Raw genomic sequence first — 17,423 nt, 5'->3', positions numbered from 1 at the left:
TGTGGTCAAGCATGGAAACATCATTTCACATAAATATCCTGGAACTAAGGGCCATTTACAATGCCCTAAGTCAAGCAAGGCCTCTGCTTCAGGGTCAGCCGGTGTTGATCCAGTCGGACAACATCACGGCAGTCGCCCACGTAAACAGACAGGGCGGCACAAGAAGCAGGAGGGCAATGGCAGAAGTTGCAAGGATTCTTCGCTGGGCGGAAAATCATGTGATAGCACTGTCAGCAGTGTTCATTCCGGGAGTGGACAACTGGGAAGCAGACTTCCTCAGCAGACACGACCTCCACCCGGGGGAGTGGGGACTTCACCCAGAAGTCTTCCACATGATTGTGAACCGCTGGGAAAAACCAAAGGTGGACATGATGGCGTCCCGCCTCAACAAAAAACTAGACAGATATTGCGCCAGGTCAAGGGACCCTCAGGCAATAGCTGTGGACGCTCTGGTAACACCGTGGGTGTACCAGTCAGTGTATGTGTTCCCTCCTCTGCCTCTCATACCCAAGGTACTGAGAATCATAAGAAGGAGAGGAGTAAGGACTATACTCGTGGCTCTGGATTGGCCAAGAAGGACTTGGTACCCGGAACTTCAAGAGATGCTCACGGAGGACCCGTGACCTCTACCTCTAAGAAAGGACCTGCTCCAGCAGGGACCCTGTCTGTTCCAAGACTTACAGCGGCTGCGTTTGACGGCATGGCGGTTAAACGCCGGATCCTGAAGGAAAAAGGCATTCCGGATGAAGTCATCCCTACCCTGATCAAAGCCAGGAAGGATGTAACCGTGCAACATTATCACCGTATTTGGCGTAAATATGTTGCGTGGTGTGAGGCCAGGAAGGCCCCTACAGAGGAATTTCAACTGGGTCGTTTCCTGCATTTCCTGCAAACAGGACTGTCTATGGGCCTAAAATTAGGGTCCATTAAGGTTCAAATTTCGGCCCTGTCGATTTTCTTCCAGAAAGAACTGGCTTCAGTTCCTGAAGTTCAGACGTTTGTCAAGGGGGTACTGCATATACAGCCTCCTTTTGTGCCTCCAGTGGCACCTTGGGATCTCAATGTAGTTTTGGGGTTCCTAAAATCACATTGGTTTGAACCACTCACCACTGTGGACTTAAAATATCTCACATGGAAAGTGGTAATGCTGTTGGCCCTGGCAACAGCCAGGCGTGTCTCAGAATTGGCGGCTTTATCCTATAAAAGCCCTTACCTAATTTTTCATACGGACAGGGCAGAATTGAGGACTCGTCCTCAATTTCTCCCTAAGGTGGTTTCAGCGTTTCACTTGAACCAGCCTATTGTGGTACCTGCGGCTACTAGGGACTTGGAGGACTCCAAGTTGCTGGACGTAGTCAGGGCCCTGAAAATATATGTTTCCAGGACGGCTGGAGTCAGAAAATCTGACTCGCTGTTTATCCTGTATGCACCCAACAAGCTGGGTGCTTCTAAGCAGACTATTCCTCGTTGGATTTGTAGTACAATTCAGCTTGCACATTCTGTGGCAGGCCTGCCACAGACAAAATCTGTAAAAGCCCATTCCACAAGGAAGGTGGGCTCATCTTGGGCGGCTGCCCGAGGGGTCTCGGCTTTACAACTTTGCCGAGCAGCTACTTGGTCAGGAGCAAATACGTTTGTAAAATTCTACAAATTTGATACCCTGGCTGAGGAGGACCTGGAGTTCTCTCATTTGGTGCTGCAGAGTCATCCGCACTCTCCCGCCCGTTTGGGAGCTTTGGTATAATCCCCATGGTCCTTACGGAGTCCCCAGCATCCACTAGGACGTCAGAGAAAATAAGAATTTACTTACCGATAATTCTATTTCTCGTAGTCCGTAGTGGATGCTGGGCGCCCATCCCAAGTGCGGATTGTCTGCAATACTTGTACATAGTTATTGTTACCAAAAAAATCGGGTTATTGCTGTAGTGAGCCATCTTTTCTAGAGGCTCCTCTGTTATCATGCTGTTAACTGGGTTTAGATCACAAGTTATATGGTGTGATTGGTGTGGCTGGTATGAGTCTTACCCGGGATTCAAAATCCTTCCTTATTGTGTACGCTCGTCCGGGCACAGTATCCTAACTGAGGCTTGGAGGAGGGTCATAGGGGGAGGAGCCAGTGCACACCAGGTAGTCCTAAAGCTTTTACTTTTGTGCCCAGTCTCCTGCGGAGCCGCTATTCCCCATGGTCCTTACGGAGTTCCCAGCATCCACTCCGGACTACGAGAAATAGAATTATCGGTAAGTAAATTCTTATATTATTTATATATATATATATATATATATATATATATATATATATATATATATATACATATGTATACATATGTATACATATACAAACAAATCTAGAAAACCACAGCACTCGCCACCCCAGAAGCGGGGTACAATATCTGCACTCACCACTCATATGGTGAGTGCAGAACGTTCTGTTTGTATGTGTGTATATATATATATATATATATATATATATATATGCTAGTCCAGTGCAGTATTATTGTTAGTAATAAACTCTGCATTGTACAAACTGTGACTATCTGTGTGTGCATTTGATAGCTGAGTGCTGTCCATTTAGTGTCTCACTCAACTTGCTATCCCTATATTCTATAACCTGAGGGGGCTTGGTGCGTCAGGTTTTATATTGATATAGGTTTTTCACAAAGATATACTCTAATACGTATTTTTCACTGTGATTTAGTCACCATATCTCTCCTGTATCCCTGCTTTTGCTGACTACACTGCGCAGGGGTTTGGGTACGAGGTATTGTGCTGCTACCAATTGTACTGTGTTACCTGCTACAGCAAGTTATATCATGTCTGCTTCTGAGGGTAACGGTTCTGGGGCTGAACACACTGCTGGTGTTGCTGAAGCCACAGATCACTATGAGGAGAATATAGCAGCTGTGGGCCCTGGTTCTGGGGGCTCCTTATCCCCAGTGAGACTGTGGCAACGGAGGCAAATAATGACCCACCGTGGGCCGTTTTTTCCACGCTTCTGCATACGCTAGTTCATAAACTAACACCCCCTATGGGACCCCCGATGCTGGTACAACCGTATGTGGTCCCTGCAGCTAACCCGCTGTGGGCGGACGATTTATCTGCTCAATTGAAAAAGTTGAACCAGTCCCAGTCAAGGGCTGCAGCACAAACACTAGTTGCAGTGTATATTATGTTGACATTCTGTGCTGCGAGCCGCACCTCCCTCAGTGGCGCTGTATACTGCAGCGGCCTGGTTCCTGGGTACTTACAGCGGAGGCGCTTCGGTCATTAGGCACACACCACCACCGCTGCTGCTCTCCTGGATCACGTGGCCTCACTTCAGGGAAGAGGTAAGAGGGTGCCCTCGGTGGCACCCGCCCATAAATCGCGATCCGGTCGCGGTCCCAGGATAAGGACAGTGCCGCTGGCGTGGACACTGTGGCCGTGCAGTGACCCCACTAGATCCACCAGGGCAGGGAGCACTGGTCGGATTTACAAAAAACCCTTTGTTATACGCTCCATAGTCTATCTATACACTTACCGGTGCTGTACATTGACCCACTATGGCAGTCTCTTGGGCTGCAAAAGCTATTGAAGTATGGGTTCAGGCAATTGAGGATGAGTTACCTCTACATTTTTCTGACCCTGCCATACAAGATCTCTCGTATATTACCACAGCCTCTCACTATATTCAGGATGCGGCCTCTGATGCCGGTGTAATGGCAGCCAAGGCGTCTACTACAGTACGTCTATCCTGGCTCGTCGGATTCTTTGGTTAAAGTCCTGGAAAGTGGACCTGGACTCCAAAAAGACCTTGGAGGTGCTCCCTTTTAAGGGGGACATACTATTTGAGGAGGATCTGAACAAGATCGTGACAACAGCCGCCGAGACTACATTTCTCCAAAGTACTAATACTTCTTCTTCGAAGGCTAAGAGTACCACTTTTCGTTCCTTTCGACCTCCAGGAAAAGCAAAGGGTCAGGTGTATCCGAGACATGCTCGTACTTCCAAAATCACCAAGCCCAAGTCTAAGCAATCTTGGGCCACCCGTCCGCCTGCTTCCAAACAGGACAAGCCTGCTTCCAAACAGGACAAGCCTGCAGAATGATGGGGCGGGCATCCCCCTTGGGGACCCCAGGGTGGGATGCCGACTTCTGCAGTTCGCTCAGGCCTGGTTAAGGACCACTTCGGACGCCTGGGTGCGGGAAGTTGTCTCTCATGGGTACGCAATCTTTCAAGAGACTCCCCCCTCAACGGTTCTGCTCAACGGTTATCGTTCGGATGCACTGAAAGCACAAACTCTACACTTGGTTGTTCAATCTCTCCTAGATACTGGAGTGATTGTGCCGGTACCTCAGTCTCAAAAGAGGCAGGGGTTACTATTCAACCCTGTTTCTAGTCAGAAACCAAATGGGTCCTTCCGGCCTATACTCAACCTCAAATCTTTGAACAAATTTGTGATGGTATCCAAATTCCGTATGGAAACTCTGCGCTCTATTGTATTGGCTATGAAGCCCAAGTGCTATATAGTATCCCTGGACATACAGGATGCTTACCTGCACATACCTATTGCCATGTCGCATCAGCAATATCTGCGGTTTGCTATTGGCAACCTACATTATCAATTCCAGGCCTTGCCTTTCAGACTGACCACGGCTCCTCGGATCTTCACCAAGGTCATGGCAGTCATGACTGTTCTTCTCTGCCGTTAAGTTGTTAGGATCATGCTGTATCTGGACAACTTACTGATCCTGGCAAACTCCCCATAGGTTCTCCTCAGTCATCTGGAACGGACAGTCCAATTCCTACAAGCCCACGGGTGGCTCATCAACTGGAAGAAGTCCTCGCTGGTTCCTACTCAGAACATGGTGCATCTAGGGGCATTGCTGGACACACGCAACCGATTGTTCTGGTCACCAGAGAAAGTCCTGAAACTTCAGCACAGGATCCGATACTAGGCCTCATGGTGTCGGCATTCGACATAGTAGGGTTCGCTCAATTTCATTCCCGCCCTCTGCAACGATTAATCCTTTCCAAGTGGAACGTCCTGCCTCAACGGATCAAGTCTCAAATGATCTCCTTGACTCGGGAGGTTCGTCTGTCACTGAGCTGGTGGCTACAGGACCAACAGTTTAGCAGGGGCCGTCCCTTCTGGATCTCCAACTGGGTCCTCCTAACAACAGACGGCAGTCTGCGAGGTTGGGACGCAGAGTTGGAGCAACACTCTCCAGGGTCCGTGGACCAAGGAGGAATCTCTCCTGATAAACATTCTGGAATTGCGGGCAGTGTCCAATGCGTTAACCCTGGCCCTGCCTCTGGTACAGAACAGGCCTGTTCAAGTACAATCAGACGTCGTCACCACGGTGGCGTACATAAATCATCAAGGCGACACTCGAAGTCGATGGCAATGATGGAAGTGTCAAAAATTCTCCAATGGGCAGAACGCCATCTGCCAGCCATATCGGCAGTGTTCATTCCGGGAGTCCTCAACTGGGAAGCGGACTTCCTCAGTCATCAGGACGTGCATACCGGAGAGTGGAGTCTTCATCCCGAAGTCTTTCAACTCCTAGTGGACAAGTGGGGCCTACCAGATGTAGACCTGATGGCATCTCGACACAATCACAAGGTTCCGGTCTTCGGAGAAAGGACAAGAAATCCTCAAGCAGCGTTCGTGGACGCACTAGCAATTACATGGAACTTTCAGCTGCCATATGTGTTCACTCCAGTGTCACTCCTGCCCAGGGAAATACAGAAGTTCAAACAAGAAGGAGGCGTACTACTTCTAGTCGCTCCAGCGTTGCCCAGACGGCATTGGTTCTCAGACCTGCGGGGTTTTTCGATAGAGCGTCCTCTTCTACTTCAACGACCAGACCTCCTCGTTCAGGGCCCTTGTGTCTACCCGGACTTGGCCAGACTGGCTTTGACGACGTGGCTCTTGAAGCATCACTCCTCCTGAGAGTAAAAGATTTCTCTGAGGCGGTCATTCAAACTATGTTGAAAGCCCGTAAACTAGCTTCGGCTCTGATTTTTTTACATGGTCTGGAATTCTTACTTCACTTGGTGTGCTGCTAAGAATTATGATGCGCATACTTTCAAAACTTCAAGACTTTTGGCTTCACTCCAGCAAGGCTTGGTCCTTCATCTGGCCTCCCGTAAGGTTCATATATCTGCCTTGTCGGTGTGGTTTCAGAAGAAAATTGCATCTCTTCTTGACTATCACACTTTCATTCAGGGTTTTCTGCGGATTCAGCCTCCCTATGTCCCTCCTGTGGCTCCATGGGATCGGTCTGTTGTATTGAATGCCCTGCAAGAGTCTCCATTTGAACCTCTTGAGTCTGTGGACCTTAAATGCCTTACGCTTAAGGTCGTTTATCTGTTGGCTATTGCCTCTGCTAGGAGGGTGTCGGACTTAGGCACTTTATCCTATCGTCCAGCCTTTCTGATTTTTCACCGTGACTGGGCTGTTCTTCGACCTCGCCCTGGTTATTTGCCTAAGGTGGTGTCATCTTTTCACTTTAACCAGGAGATTGTGGTTCCGGCCTTCACCTCTTCTGGTCTGTCCCCCAAAGAAAAATCTTTGGATGTGGTACGTACTCTCTGTGTTTTATGTGGAGAGGACTGCCTCCATCAGGAGGTCTGATTCCCTTTTTGTACTTTTTGGTTATCACAAACGTGCAAATAAGCAGACCTTGGCCAGATGGATTAGAATGGTGATTGCACAAGCTTATGCGCAGGCTGGGTTCCCAGCTCCTGCTGCTATCAAGGCCCATTCTACTCGGTTGGTTGGACCTTCTTGGGCAGCCCGCCGTGGCGCGTCCGCAGAACAAGTGTGCAAGGCGGCTACGTGGTCCTGTATGTCCACGTTCATTAGGTTCTATGCCTTTTGATACTTCCGCCTCCCAGGATGCTTCTTTTGTACGCCGGGTACTTGTACCCGCTACAGTGCGTCCCCTCCCATGAGGAACTGCTGTAGGACATCCACGAAGTTATTCCCTGTGGAATACCAGTGTACCCCGCTGCAGAAAAAAAGATTTATGGTAAACTTACCATGGTTAAGTCTTTCTGCGAGGTACACTGGATTCCACAGGGCGCCCACCCTGACGCACTTAGCTTCTTTGGGTTTGTATCGCATTAGCCGCTGGTACCTTCTCCTGTCGTGAGAATGTGGTGCTATGTGGCTAACATCTACCGTCTCTATTTTACCTGCTACTGTATTGGACTGGTTAATGAAATGGCGCTCCAGTGCCTGGAGGCGGGGCTATAGAGAAGGCGATGCAGTGCATCCTGGGAACAGTCAAAGCTTTAGCCTGTTGGTGTCTCGGATCAAGATCCAACTCTACACCCCTGATGTTATTCCCTGTGGAATCCAGTGTACCTCGCAGAAAGATTTAACCATGGTAAGTCTACCATAAATCTCCTTTTCTCTTACGTCCTAGAGGATGCTGGGGACTCCAAAAGGACCATGGGGTATAGACGGATCCGCAGGAGCTTGGGCACACTATAAAGACTTAAACTGGGTGTGAACAGGCTCCTCCCTCTATGCCCCTCCTCCAGACCTCAGTTAGACTTTGTGCCCAGGAGTGATGGGTCACACACTAGGGGAGCTCTACCGAGTTTCTCTAAAAGACTTTGTTAGGTTTTTTATTTTCAGGGAGACCTGCTGGCTACAGGCTCCCTGCATCGTGGAACTGAGGGGAGAGAAGCAGACCTACTTCTTCTTAGTTTAAGGGCTCTGCTTCGCGGCTACTGGACACCATTAACTCGAGGGTTCGATCACTTGGTGCGCCTAGCTGCTTGTTCCCGGAGCCGCGCCGTCACCCCCCTCACAGAAGCCAGAAGAAAGAAGCCGGGTGAGTATTAGAAGAACAGAAGACTTCAGTGACGGCAGAAGACTTCAGTAACGGAGGTACAGCGGTCGCGCTGCGCTCCATGCTCCCACAACGGCACTCACAGCCCTGGGCAGCAGGTTACTGAGGTTTTTACTAAGTCTGGCTTTGAAAGCAGGTTCGGTGCCTGGACTCCGTGTCTTATCCCCCGCCAGCATGTTAGAGCGCGTTACGCGCCATTGACCCCCCTGGGCAGTATATATATATATATTTTTTATTTTTTTTTATTTTTTTTTAGGAGTCCCGGGTGCCGCAGGCGATACCACCGGTCGTAGCGGCGGTCGCGCCCCGCGCCGGTGCTCCCACACTCCAACGTGTTACTTGGGTGCAGGGCGCTGGGGGGGAACGGCAGTTTTGATCGTATATAGTGTATTTACACTATATAAGAGTCCAGCCTGTATTGGTCAGGTAAGGGGTTATAGCGCACCGAGGGGGGCGGGGCTTAGCCCTCACACACACTGGGGCGCCATTGTCTCTCTGTCCTCACCAAAGGGGGGAGGGGGGGGCACAGTTTTTAGTGTTGTTTGGATTTTAGAACACTGGTTTATTCTGAGATAGTCTGGGATCATAATTGTGTGTATTGTATGTGTGCTCCCTGTCCGTTATACCCACTATAGTTCACTTGCGTCGGCAGGCATGAGTGTTCTGTCATAAACACCTATGGGGTTCACTGTCGGCATCGCCGACGAATGTGGGATCAGTTCGGTAGTGGTTTGCTTGAAAAAAGTAAATACTATATGGGAGGTGCAGTAGTATGTGGGTGGCACTGTCGGCCCCAAACTTTTCTCACCGGGTGTACATAGGTATACTTTCCTCGGTCCCCTGGGGGTCGCAGGAATAAAATTTTGCCTGGTTACTAATCCCTGTGTCGACGAATACTGAGGTTTTCTGTCAACTATATTGGTTCCGGGTAGATCCACAACTGGGGCATTCAGTACATGGTCATACACGTTCAGAACCCATTGCTGTCACGGGGAACCCGAAGGCCCCGGACAATCCGCTTATATGTATGTTGTGTGTGTGTATGTGTGTGTGTATATATATATATATATATATATATGTGTGTGTGTGTGTGTATGTGTATATATATATATATATATATATATATATATATATATAATTAGGATATGTGTGTATATGTGTATTGCAATATTTATTTTCATACTATGATTTATAGTGAATACTGAGGTAATAGTATTCTTTCTCATGTGCTGATCGCTCTGTTGATACTGCTCCAGGTCGGCCGTGATTCGCACCCTTTCCAGACGTCTGAGGGTTTGTTCTTTTCCCGCCACGGATAGAATACTGTGATGGTCAACGCCTGGTCGACACGGGGCTCTATTTCAATGGATCGTATACAGGAAAGCGAAGTGATATTAATTTCCTATGTTGTGGGCTTATTTACTTTGCATGCACATGAGGGAGTGTTTCTTTCGGTAAGACATCAGATAAATTTGCCCTAAAAAGACAGGGGAGGTTCCTCAGGTTGGTTCTTCTCTTTATTATTGCGGCAGGATGCTGTACGTATAAAGGAAAGGTAGCCGGGGAATGCTGAGGCTGATTCCGAGAGTTACTGGACTGTTTCCCTGGGACGGTGTCCCGCTGTTTGGGGGGATGTCTCAGTTCAGTCAATCGGGTGATATTCCTGGTAAGTCTAACTTTGGGAGTTAGTTTCCCTCACAACGGTTGGTGACGCCTTCTTTTGTGGGATGCAGTCATTTTAATCGGTTAAATTCAGCTCTTTTTTCCTTTTCTGTACAGCCTGTGGAAGGAGAACAGGTAAGAGTTCTGCAGCCTTATTAGGTTCGCAGAAGAGGATGTCGGTGCTGTTTTGCCACATACACCGCAGGTCGCAGAGTCTATATGATGGGACCCCGCTCCGGTGAGGACTCAGTTACTACTTCCACTTAGTCTGGTAATAGACTAGAACTGTGCGTTATTTACGAATTCGAAAGGGGGATGTTCTGGAGTTACAGGTGTTTCACCTCTCTGATTCTCTAATGGATATTAACGTTGCCCTTTTTGGAAGGGGAGGTAATACGTGACGCTCTTCGGAGCTGCGCCGGGTTCGGGAATTATCATCCTGTCCCGGTAAAATAAAATAAAAAAATACAAAAAATATATTTTCCCTGCATTGTGCTACGCATTCACTTTACCTGGAGGAAAGCCAGGATTGTCTTGGTTTTTTCACTGGAGTGATAGTAGTATGATGGTTTCTTTCAATAGTAAGAGCCATTGTTATTCTGTACTGAGATGTTCACCTGATTGAGGCGAAGTCGAGAAACAAGTGGTGAGAATCGTTGTTTCTCTCTGACTGTTCTTCAACACAGAGAAGGCCTGTGGTCCCCAACGATCCAGAGGTCGGAGGTGGTGTCAGGGTTGATACGGTACGATGGAGGTTCTGTGTTTCCGGTGGGAAGCTGTCTGAGGATCCTGACTCGGATCAGATTTGCAGTGCCACTTCATCAGTGTGTTCCTTTGTTGAAGAAGTTAAGAAGTTATTTCACGGTAACTGTTGGGAATGTGGGCCGTGTTTCACCGGCATGGGAACCTGAATATATTTATAATGGCCAGGATGTCACTTCAGAGGTATCTGCTCAGTTCTCGCCTCCTGGGGGGATGAAGGTTTGGGATCCAGATTTAGATCCTGATGTACATGTAGGCAGATCTCTGAGCCTGGGGAGCAGTCCTTACATGGGAAGGTTTCCAGAGTAAGAGGTCAAGCTGAGTAACTTGTCTACAATAAGTTTCTTGCATTAAGAGTTGTTTTCAACGAACATATTCTGCATGATCTACCCGTGTTAATTCTGTCAGATGTCTTGACAGCAGGGGCGTCTGTAGGTCGCTAGGACAGAACAAGGAGTAAAGCGGCAACGGCAAAAGCTGAAATTGTTTTCTGCTGGGTGAAAAGACTGGTTTACGTTATATTAGCAGTCTTCGCCCCGTATGTAATTGACGGAGAAATGGATTTCCTCTACAGAAGTGCTCTCCATCTGGGGGAAATACTGTAGTCGTCGAGAAGTTTCACGGAAGTGACAGGTCTTTGAGGAATGCCTCATTAGGGCATATTGAGATCTCGCCTCAACAAGTGATCTCCGGAATATGGTTCCGGGTTAGGGGACACTCAAGCTATGGCAGTGGACGCCCTCGTGGTACCTTGGGTGTTTTTAGTCTGTCTAGGTGTTCCATCCGTTTTCACTCTGCTGAAGGTGGTAAAAGCCAGAGGGTCGGGGGTTCCGGCGATCCTCATTGTTCCGATCTAGTCAAGGAGGGCTTGATATCCAGTTCTTCAAGATGTATTCATAGAAGATCACGGGCCTCTTCCTTTAAGGGAGGAACTTTTACGTCTAGATCGGGGCGTGTATCAGAACTTACCGCTGCTGCGTTTGACGGCATGGCAGTTGTACATCATATCTTAGTCCGAATGGTTATTCCCAGTGTGGTAATTTCCACCCTTCTTTTGACTACAAAGAAGTATCGACGAAGCCTTGCCGCAATATTTGGCGCAAATATGTGTCTTAGTGTGAATCTGAGAAGGTTCCTGCGGAAGGTTTTCAGCTAAGTCGGTCTTTTCCTTTCTTTGCGAGCAGGTGTGGATATAGGCCTAAAGTTTGGCTCCGTTTTAGGGCAGTTGTGGCCTTATAAACTGGTATTGGCTACCTTTCCGTAAGTTCCGACTTTCGTGAAAGGAGTTTACACATCCAACCTTCGTTTGTGCCCCATGGGCACCGTGGGATCTTGGTGTAGTGTTGCGTTTCTGGTGTTTTACTGTTTGGAACCTTTTCTGTAGGTTCTGTTGAAATCTCTCTCTTGGAGAGTGGTCATGCTTTTGTATTTTGGCCGACCGCAAGGCGTTGTCGAAAGTGGCGGCTTGTTTCACAAGAGCCCCGTTCCTTTTCCAAGTGGATAGTAGGAGAACTCGGTTGGTGTTCCTTCGGAATAGGGTCGTCTGTGTTTTTCGAAGACCTGCCTATTTTGATGTCTGTGGTCACTTCAGCATTGGCTGTTTCAATGTCTCCCGATGTAGTCAGGGCTTTGAAGATTTATGTCGCCAATTGGGCTCAGTTTGGGGAAACAGAGGCTCTGTTTGTCCGGTATGCTCCCAGCGTGTTTGAGGCGCCTGCGTCTCTGCAGTCTGATGCACGCTGCATCTGTGATGTGTTTCGGTGTGCTAGTTCTACGGCTGGATTGCCGTTACCGAAGTCGGGGGAGACCCATTCTACTAGGAAGATGGGCTCTTCTTGGGCGGATGCCTGAGGTGTCTCGGCGGGTTAACTTTGCCGAGCGGCTACTTGGTCGGGGTTCAAACACCTCTGCTAAGTTCTATAAGGTTGATACCCTGGATGATGGGGACCTCATGTTTGCTCAATCGGTGCTGCAGAGTCGTCCGCACTCTCCCGCCCGTTCTGGAGCTTTGGTATAGACCCCATGGTCCTTTTGGAGTCCCCAGCATCCTCTAGGATGTAAGAGAGAATAGGATTTTAGTACCTACCGGTAAATCCTTTTCTCCTAGTTCGTAGAGGATGCTGGGCGCCCGTCCCAATGCGTACTGTGTCTGCAGTTATTGATTGGGTTGCACTTTGTGGTGTTTCTTCTCTGTCAGGTTATTGCTGACGTTGTTCAGGCCATGGCATGTGGTTTCTTATTATTGGTTGGGTTGACACACAGGTTGTGTTGCGTATTATCTCAGCATATGGCTGTATGTTTTTCAAACCGTGGGCTGGTGTTCTGTTGAAGGCCATGTCTTGCGGTATATTTGTGGTGTGAGCTGGTATAACTCTCACGGTGTTTATATTATAAATTCTTTTCTCGAAATGTCCATCTCTCCTGGGCACAGTTTTCTAACTGAGGTCTGGAGGAGGGGCATAGAGGGAGGAGCCAGTTCACACCCAGTTTAAGTCTTTATAGTGTGCCCCAAGCTCCTGCGGATCCGTCTATACCCCATGGTCCTTTTGGAGTCCCCAGCATCCTCTACGGACTAGGAGAAAAGGATTTACCGGTAGATACCAAAATCCTATTTTTTTGTTGGTTTTGTACAAGATAATGACCATAAATTAAAAATGTATTTGAATATTCTTTTGTTGCCAAAGTGTTTATTAATATTATTATTAGCTGTTTATATATCGCCAGCTTACTACTTTGAACAAAACATGGATAGAATCCCATCAGTATGCCTTTGATAGGTTGTGCAGTTGAAAGATGATTACCTGCAAAACCATAGTATAGTTTGAATACCTCTGATCTCTAAGGAACTACATTTAATAAATCCACTGGTTATTGTTTCATGTGCCTCCTTTTGCCAAATATTTTAAAGTGGTGATCATAATTTCACTATTTATGACCCCCTTCCCCCCCTCTCTATATGTAGGTATGTCTACCGAGTATTTCAAGGATCAGTGTTTCCCACTCCGCAGCATAGAGCTAAGCAACTGGATGTGATGAAACCTGAAGCACGCTCGCATGCAATTGAAGACTGGATAAAGGATGATAATACCTCATTCCATGCAGTGCCAGCAGAGGGCAGCATACCAACAAGGGAAGATTTAGAGACTGATTGTATGCTGTCTGCAAGGGAATTTCAACATGCCAGCCAGGATGTGCGATAGCAGCATCTTGTAATGCTGGGGATATAAAGGCACTAATACTCTGTTTCCCATATGCTGTCACAATCAACTTTCAGTGTTTTTATTTAAGGGATAACTAAATGAAAAAAAGAGAAGTGTTGCATTTCATTCCTGGTGCTAGACTGCAGACCTCTGGAGAGATGAGTGGCTCCTATCAGACACGTAAGAGAATCATCATCTCTACACAAACATTTTCCCAAAGCCTTCAGTGGGAAAAAAAGGAGCCAACTGTGACTTGGTGAAGGAAAGAGGCCTCCTCTGGTCAGGTCTTGACTTATCCGCTTTCTGATACATTTTTGTTTTGTTACATCTTGCATGTTTCCAATGTGTTTTGGACATATAAAAAATCTGGATGATATGGTCACCTGGGAATACTTGGATATTTGGCAGGAATTAAAGATTCTTACATTTTCTAGGCGAGTATTGGTAGTAGGTTTACTACTTGTCAATTTGTCAAAGCTACTGATTGGTGGTTTTGACCAATGGATTTACAGTGGCAACAAAAATATTTATGTTGCATAAAATCAATCGGTCAAAGCCATGGATTCTCATTGACTGCTTTGGTAAACTGCGGGTTAGTTAATCTACCCCTTAGTGTTGGTCCTAGAACGCTGGCTTGACAAGTCTTACTTAGCCCAGGATAACGATGCATTATTGCCAAACTCCCTCTACACAAACTAGGATATAACTAATACTGTACATTATCCCCATATCTAGGTGTAATGTAGTAAAAATCACCCTGAAATAGCTCAGGTCTGTTATTTCAGCATGACTGACTGGCTTTCCCCAGCTAATTGTGAAAATCTCTCTAATTGACATTAGGCGTAATGTACAAGTTGAATGTCTTGATGAATGTTCAGTTTTTGCATATTTCATCTCTATGAACTTTTCTTGTGTCCTTCAAAGGTATTAAGTTTGAAAAGCTTTAGAATTAGTGCCTTTAAAAAATGAAGACTCAATATTTTTCCATGAACACTAGCTATATTCTATATTATAAAAGCCAAATCTGCTCCTCACCTCTGTAATGAGCGCTGCCAGCCACTAGAGGCCGCCATACGGACCAAATAATTCCTTTGTGTGCTGGAAGCTGTCACAGCTCAAAGTAGGGATGGTGAGTAGGGGCCGCAATCCTAATATAATCCGGACCTGGTGTCCGTCATTTTTATGGGATTTTAACTAGAATACATATATTAGTGTACCAACATATTACTTGGACAGTTGCTGTTCTACTTGTTGCATGAAAAATTTATGGATGGCAACTCAATATGCTATTTCCTTGAGGATTCACTACACCAGCAAAAGCTGACCGTTATCGACATGTTAAGCAGGAGATTTAGGGGTCTATTTACTAAGCCTTGGATGGAGATAAAGTGGACGAAGTTAAAGTACCAGCTAATCAGCTCCTGTCATGTTACAGGTTGGATTTGAAAATGGAGCTGATTGGCTGGTACTTTATCTCCATCCAGTTTATCTCCATCCAAGGCTTAGTAAATAGACCAACAGTTAACACTATTCAAAGCAAAATACACTGATTGCTTAGGACTTTTTTCCCCTAGGTATTGGGCTTCCTATTTCAGATATCTACAAAGCTGGAAATAATTGATTCTGTGAACAAATGCCAACTTATTTTCAGCCACCCCAAAAAAAACGTGGATATTGATAATTCATACATTATTGTATACATGATCATTGAAAGAAGTGCCATCATTTTGAGCAGAATGCGTAACTTTAGCATGTTCTGCACATGACACTTGACTCTAGTTTTACAGGGAACCGCTTGTCTCAAACATATAAAGTAGACAACAGGAAACTAGTGGCTTCTGATCGCCTTGATTAGAACAATAAAGGAATACAGTCCAATAGTGGCAGTGCTTCTTTTGACTAATACTTTGGAACCATCTATTTATTTGAACTTAGTAACTGTTTTGTGGTTACCCTTAGAAGAACGCATGCTTTGTGTAACCATAAAAATGCAAAATCCAGATATGACTGGAATACCACAAACATTTATTTTAGGTACCGCTTTTTATTATTTTTTTATATTAAATTCTGAAAGGAACCTGCAAGCGGGAGTGATACTCAATGCCAGTGGTCACATGATAGACAGCGGCATCCTGACTTTTAGAATGCCAATCGGGGACAGGGTAACTAATTTACCCCTCCCATGTCCCCTGCCCTAACCCGCCTGAGGTGGCGGCTAGAGCGAAGATAGTGGGGGTGGCGGCTACGGCTTATCACCCCTCTAGTGCCTAACCCTATCCCCCACTCAGGGCCCTAACTATAACCTTCCCCTCAATACTTACCCTCAGGATGTCTGTGTTCCAGCACCGGGATTTTGTGTGGTGTCAGGATTCCGGCGTTGGTCACATGACTGCCGGCATCCAGACCGCTGGGATGCTGACCGCATCCCCTGCACGCAGCCCCTCAGAAATAGCTTTAAAGTATGAAATATTTTGTACCCAGCTGCAAATACTATACAGATAATGGCTCTATTCATAACATTGTGACTTTTTGAAGACGTCTATTAATTTTGTCTCCCTTTCAGGTCAGTAGGCCCTTAATGCACTTTGGTTATGTTCTACTGTAATGCCAATACAAGCTCAGTATTAATAGGGTTTTTGTTTTTTATAAAATATTTTACCAGAATTTGGCTATAATTTTTCATGTCTAACGTTTTAGAAGATGCGTAAATATATATGTGAAAGTCCCTGAGTCCTGTCGGAACTTAAAGACTCCTCCACCTTTATTGGAGCTTTGGGTAACTAAGTATGACCCCATGCACTGGAAATAATTACCCAATGTCAGTATTCTGCTCAGCGCTCTAAGACTGAGGCCCGTCCATAGGTTTGCAGTAGGGCTCTGTGGGTGAGTATAAGAACTGTGGACGGCTTTGCAGCATGTTGGTATCTGTCGCTGCAGGGCCCACCGGAACGAGATGTGGGATTGAGAGAGCAATGTATCTGTAATCCCCCCCCCCCTATTGATTTTGTCTCTATTTGGCTGCTACAGTACATTAACGGAAAAGGGCTTAACGTGGTCCTCAATCATTTTTTTTCTTTGACGTTTTAAAAGCATTTTATACAAGAGCTGTGCTCAGGGTTCTCTATTTAATCTATGCATCTAGCACCTTTATGGGGTCAAATGAACTACACAGTTATGGTTGCTGGGACCTGTGATGGCATGTATGTATTTCCTTGGAACTGCTGCCTGTATTAGAAAATGTATGCCTAGTAGTAACAGCCCCTCCCTGTGCAGAGTATTTCAGCATGCAGCCATGAGCCAGAACAATGCAGACTCCGTGCACCTTAAGTATTCTTACCGTGTTTTTTAAAGCAAATGTTTTTATGCATTCTGTTTACATGTAACTACTTGTATATATTAGATATATTGCTGGCAAATACAAATAAAGAAAATTGCTGTAATTGAGTGTTTGTAATCTCATTGAAAAATCTTTGAGTGCTGCAGATAGCATAACCAATGTCATCTGGAAATCATGGCTTTTGTTAGTGTAGCTTGCGCTAGGTTCATAACCACTTATTGTTCTCATTTTGTCGTATATAAGTAATCTGTTGGTTTATCCCATGGGAAGTTTCAATCCCTTTTCAAGTCTGGATTTCACGGACACATTGGTTGTTCATTTAGTGATCTCAATAAAGCGGTTTGGATAAATTGTAAATGATTGGAAGATATTTTGGCCATAGAGTGACAGCCTGGCAAATCGGTAGATCAAAAAAAAAAAAAAAAAAACATTTTGAAAGATGTCATTGTATGGACATGAAAGATAATCAGCCATCACTGACAACCAGCCAAGAAGATGTCCACGTCCATTTTTTGGATATTCCAGCATGTTTTATTTGGCCGACTGTTTTCAGCAGATATCTTTCCAATCTTTCAAGTGTATTGCAAGGTTTTGTTTTTTCTCTCTTTTCAACAGATA

At 46.1% G+C, this 17,423-nt stretch overlaps 1 protein-coding gene across 1 annotated transcript in view; it reads left to right on the top strand.

Annotated features, from left to right (window-relative positions):
* The window catches only part of ATP10D (ATPase phospholipid transporting 10D (putative)), a 226,649-nt gene extending 209,741 nt beyond the window's left edge, over nucleotides 1-16,908 (top strand). Inside the window, exon 23 of the mRNA XM_063920975.1 lies at nucleotides 13,231-16,908. Coding sequence (XP_063777045.1) covers nucleotides 13,231-13,468 — 238 coding nt within the window. The 3' untranslated portion in view covers nucleotides 13,469-16,908. The remainder of the gene's footprint in view (nucleotides 1-13,230) is intronic.
* Nucleotides 16,909-17,423: the final 515 nt, after the last annotated feature.

This window comes from Pseudophryne corroboree, chromosome 1 (assembly GCF_028390025.1).
Source record: "Pseudophryne corroboree isolate aPseCor3 chromosome 1, aPseCor3.hap2, whole genome shotgun sequence".
Lineage (NCBI taxonomy): Eukaryota > Metazoa > Chordata > Amphibia > Anura > Myobatrachidae > Pseudophryne > Pseudophryne corroboree.
This window is presented reverse-complemented; position numbering and strand designations above follow the sequence as displayed.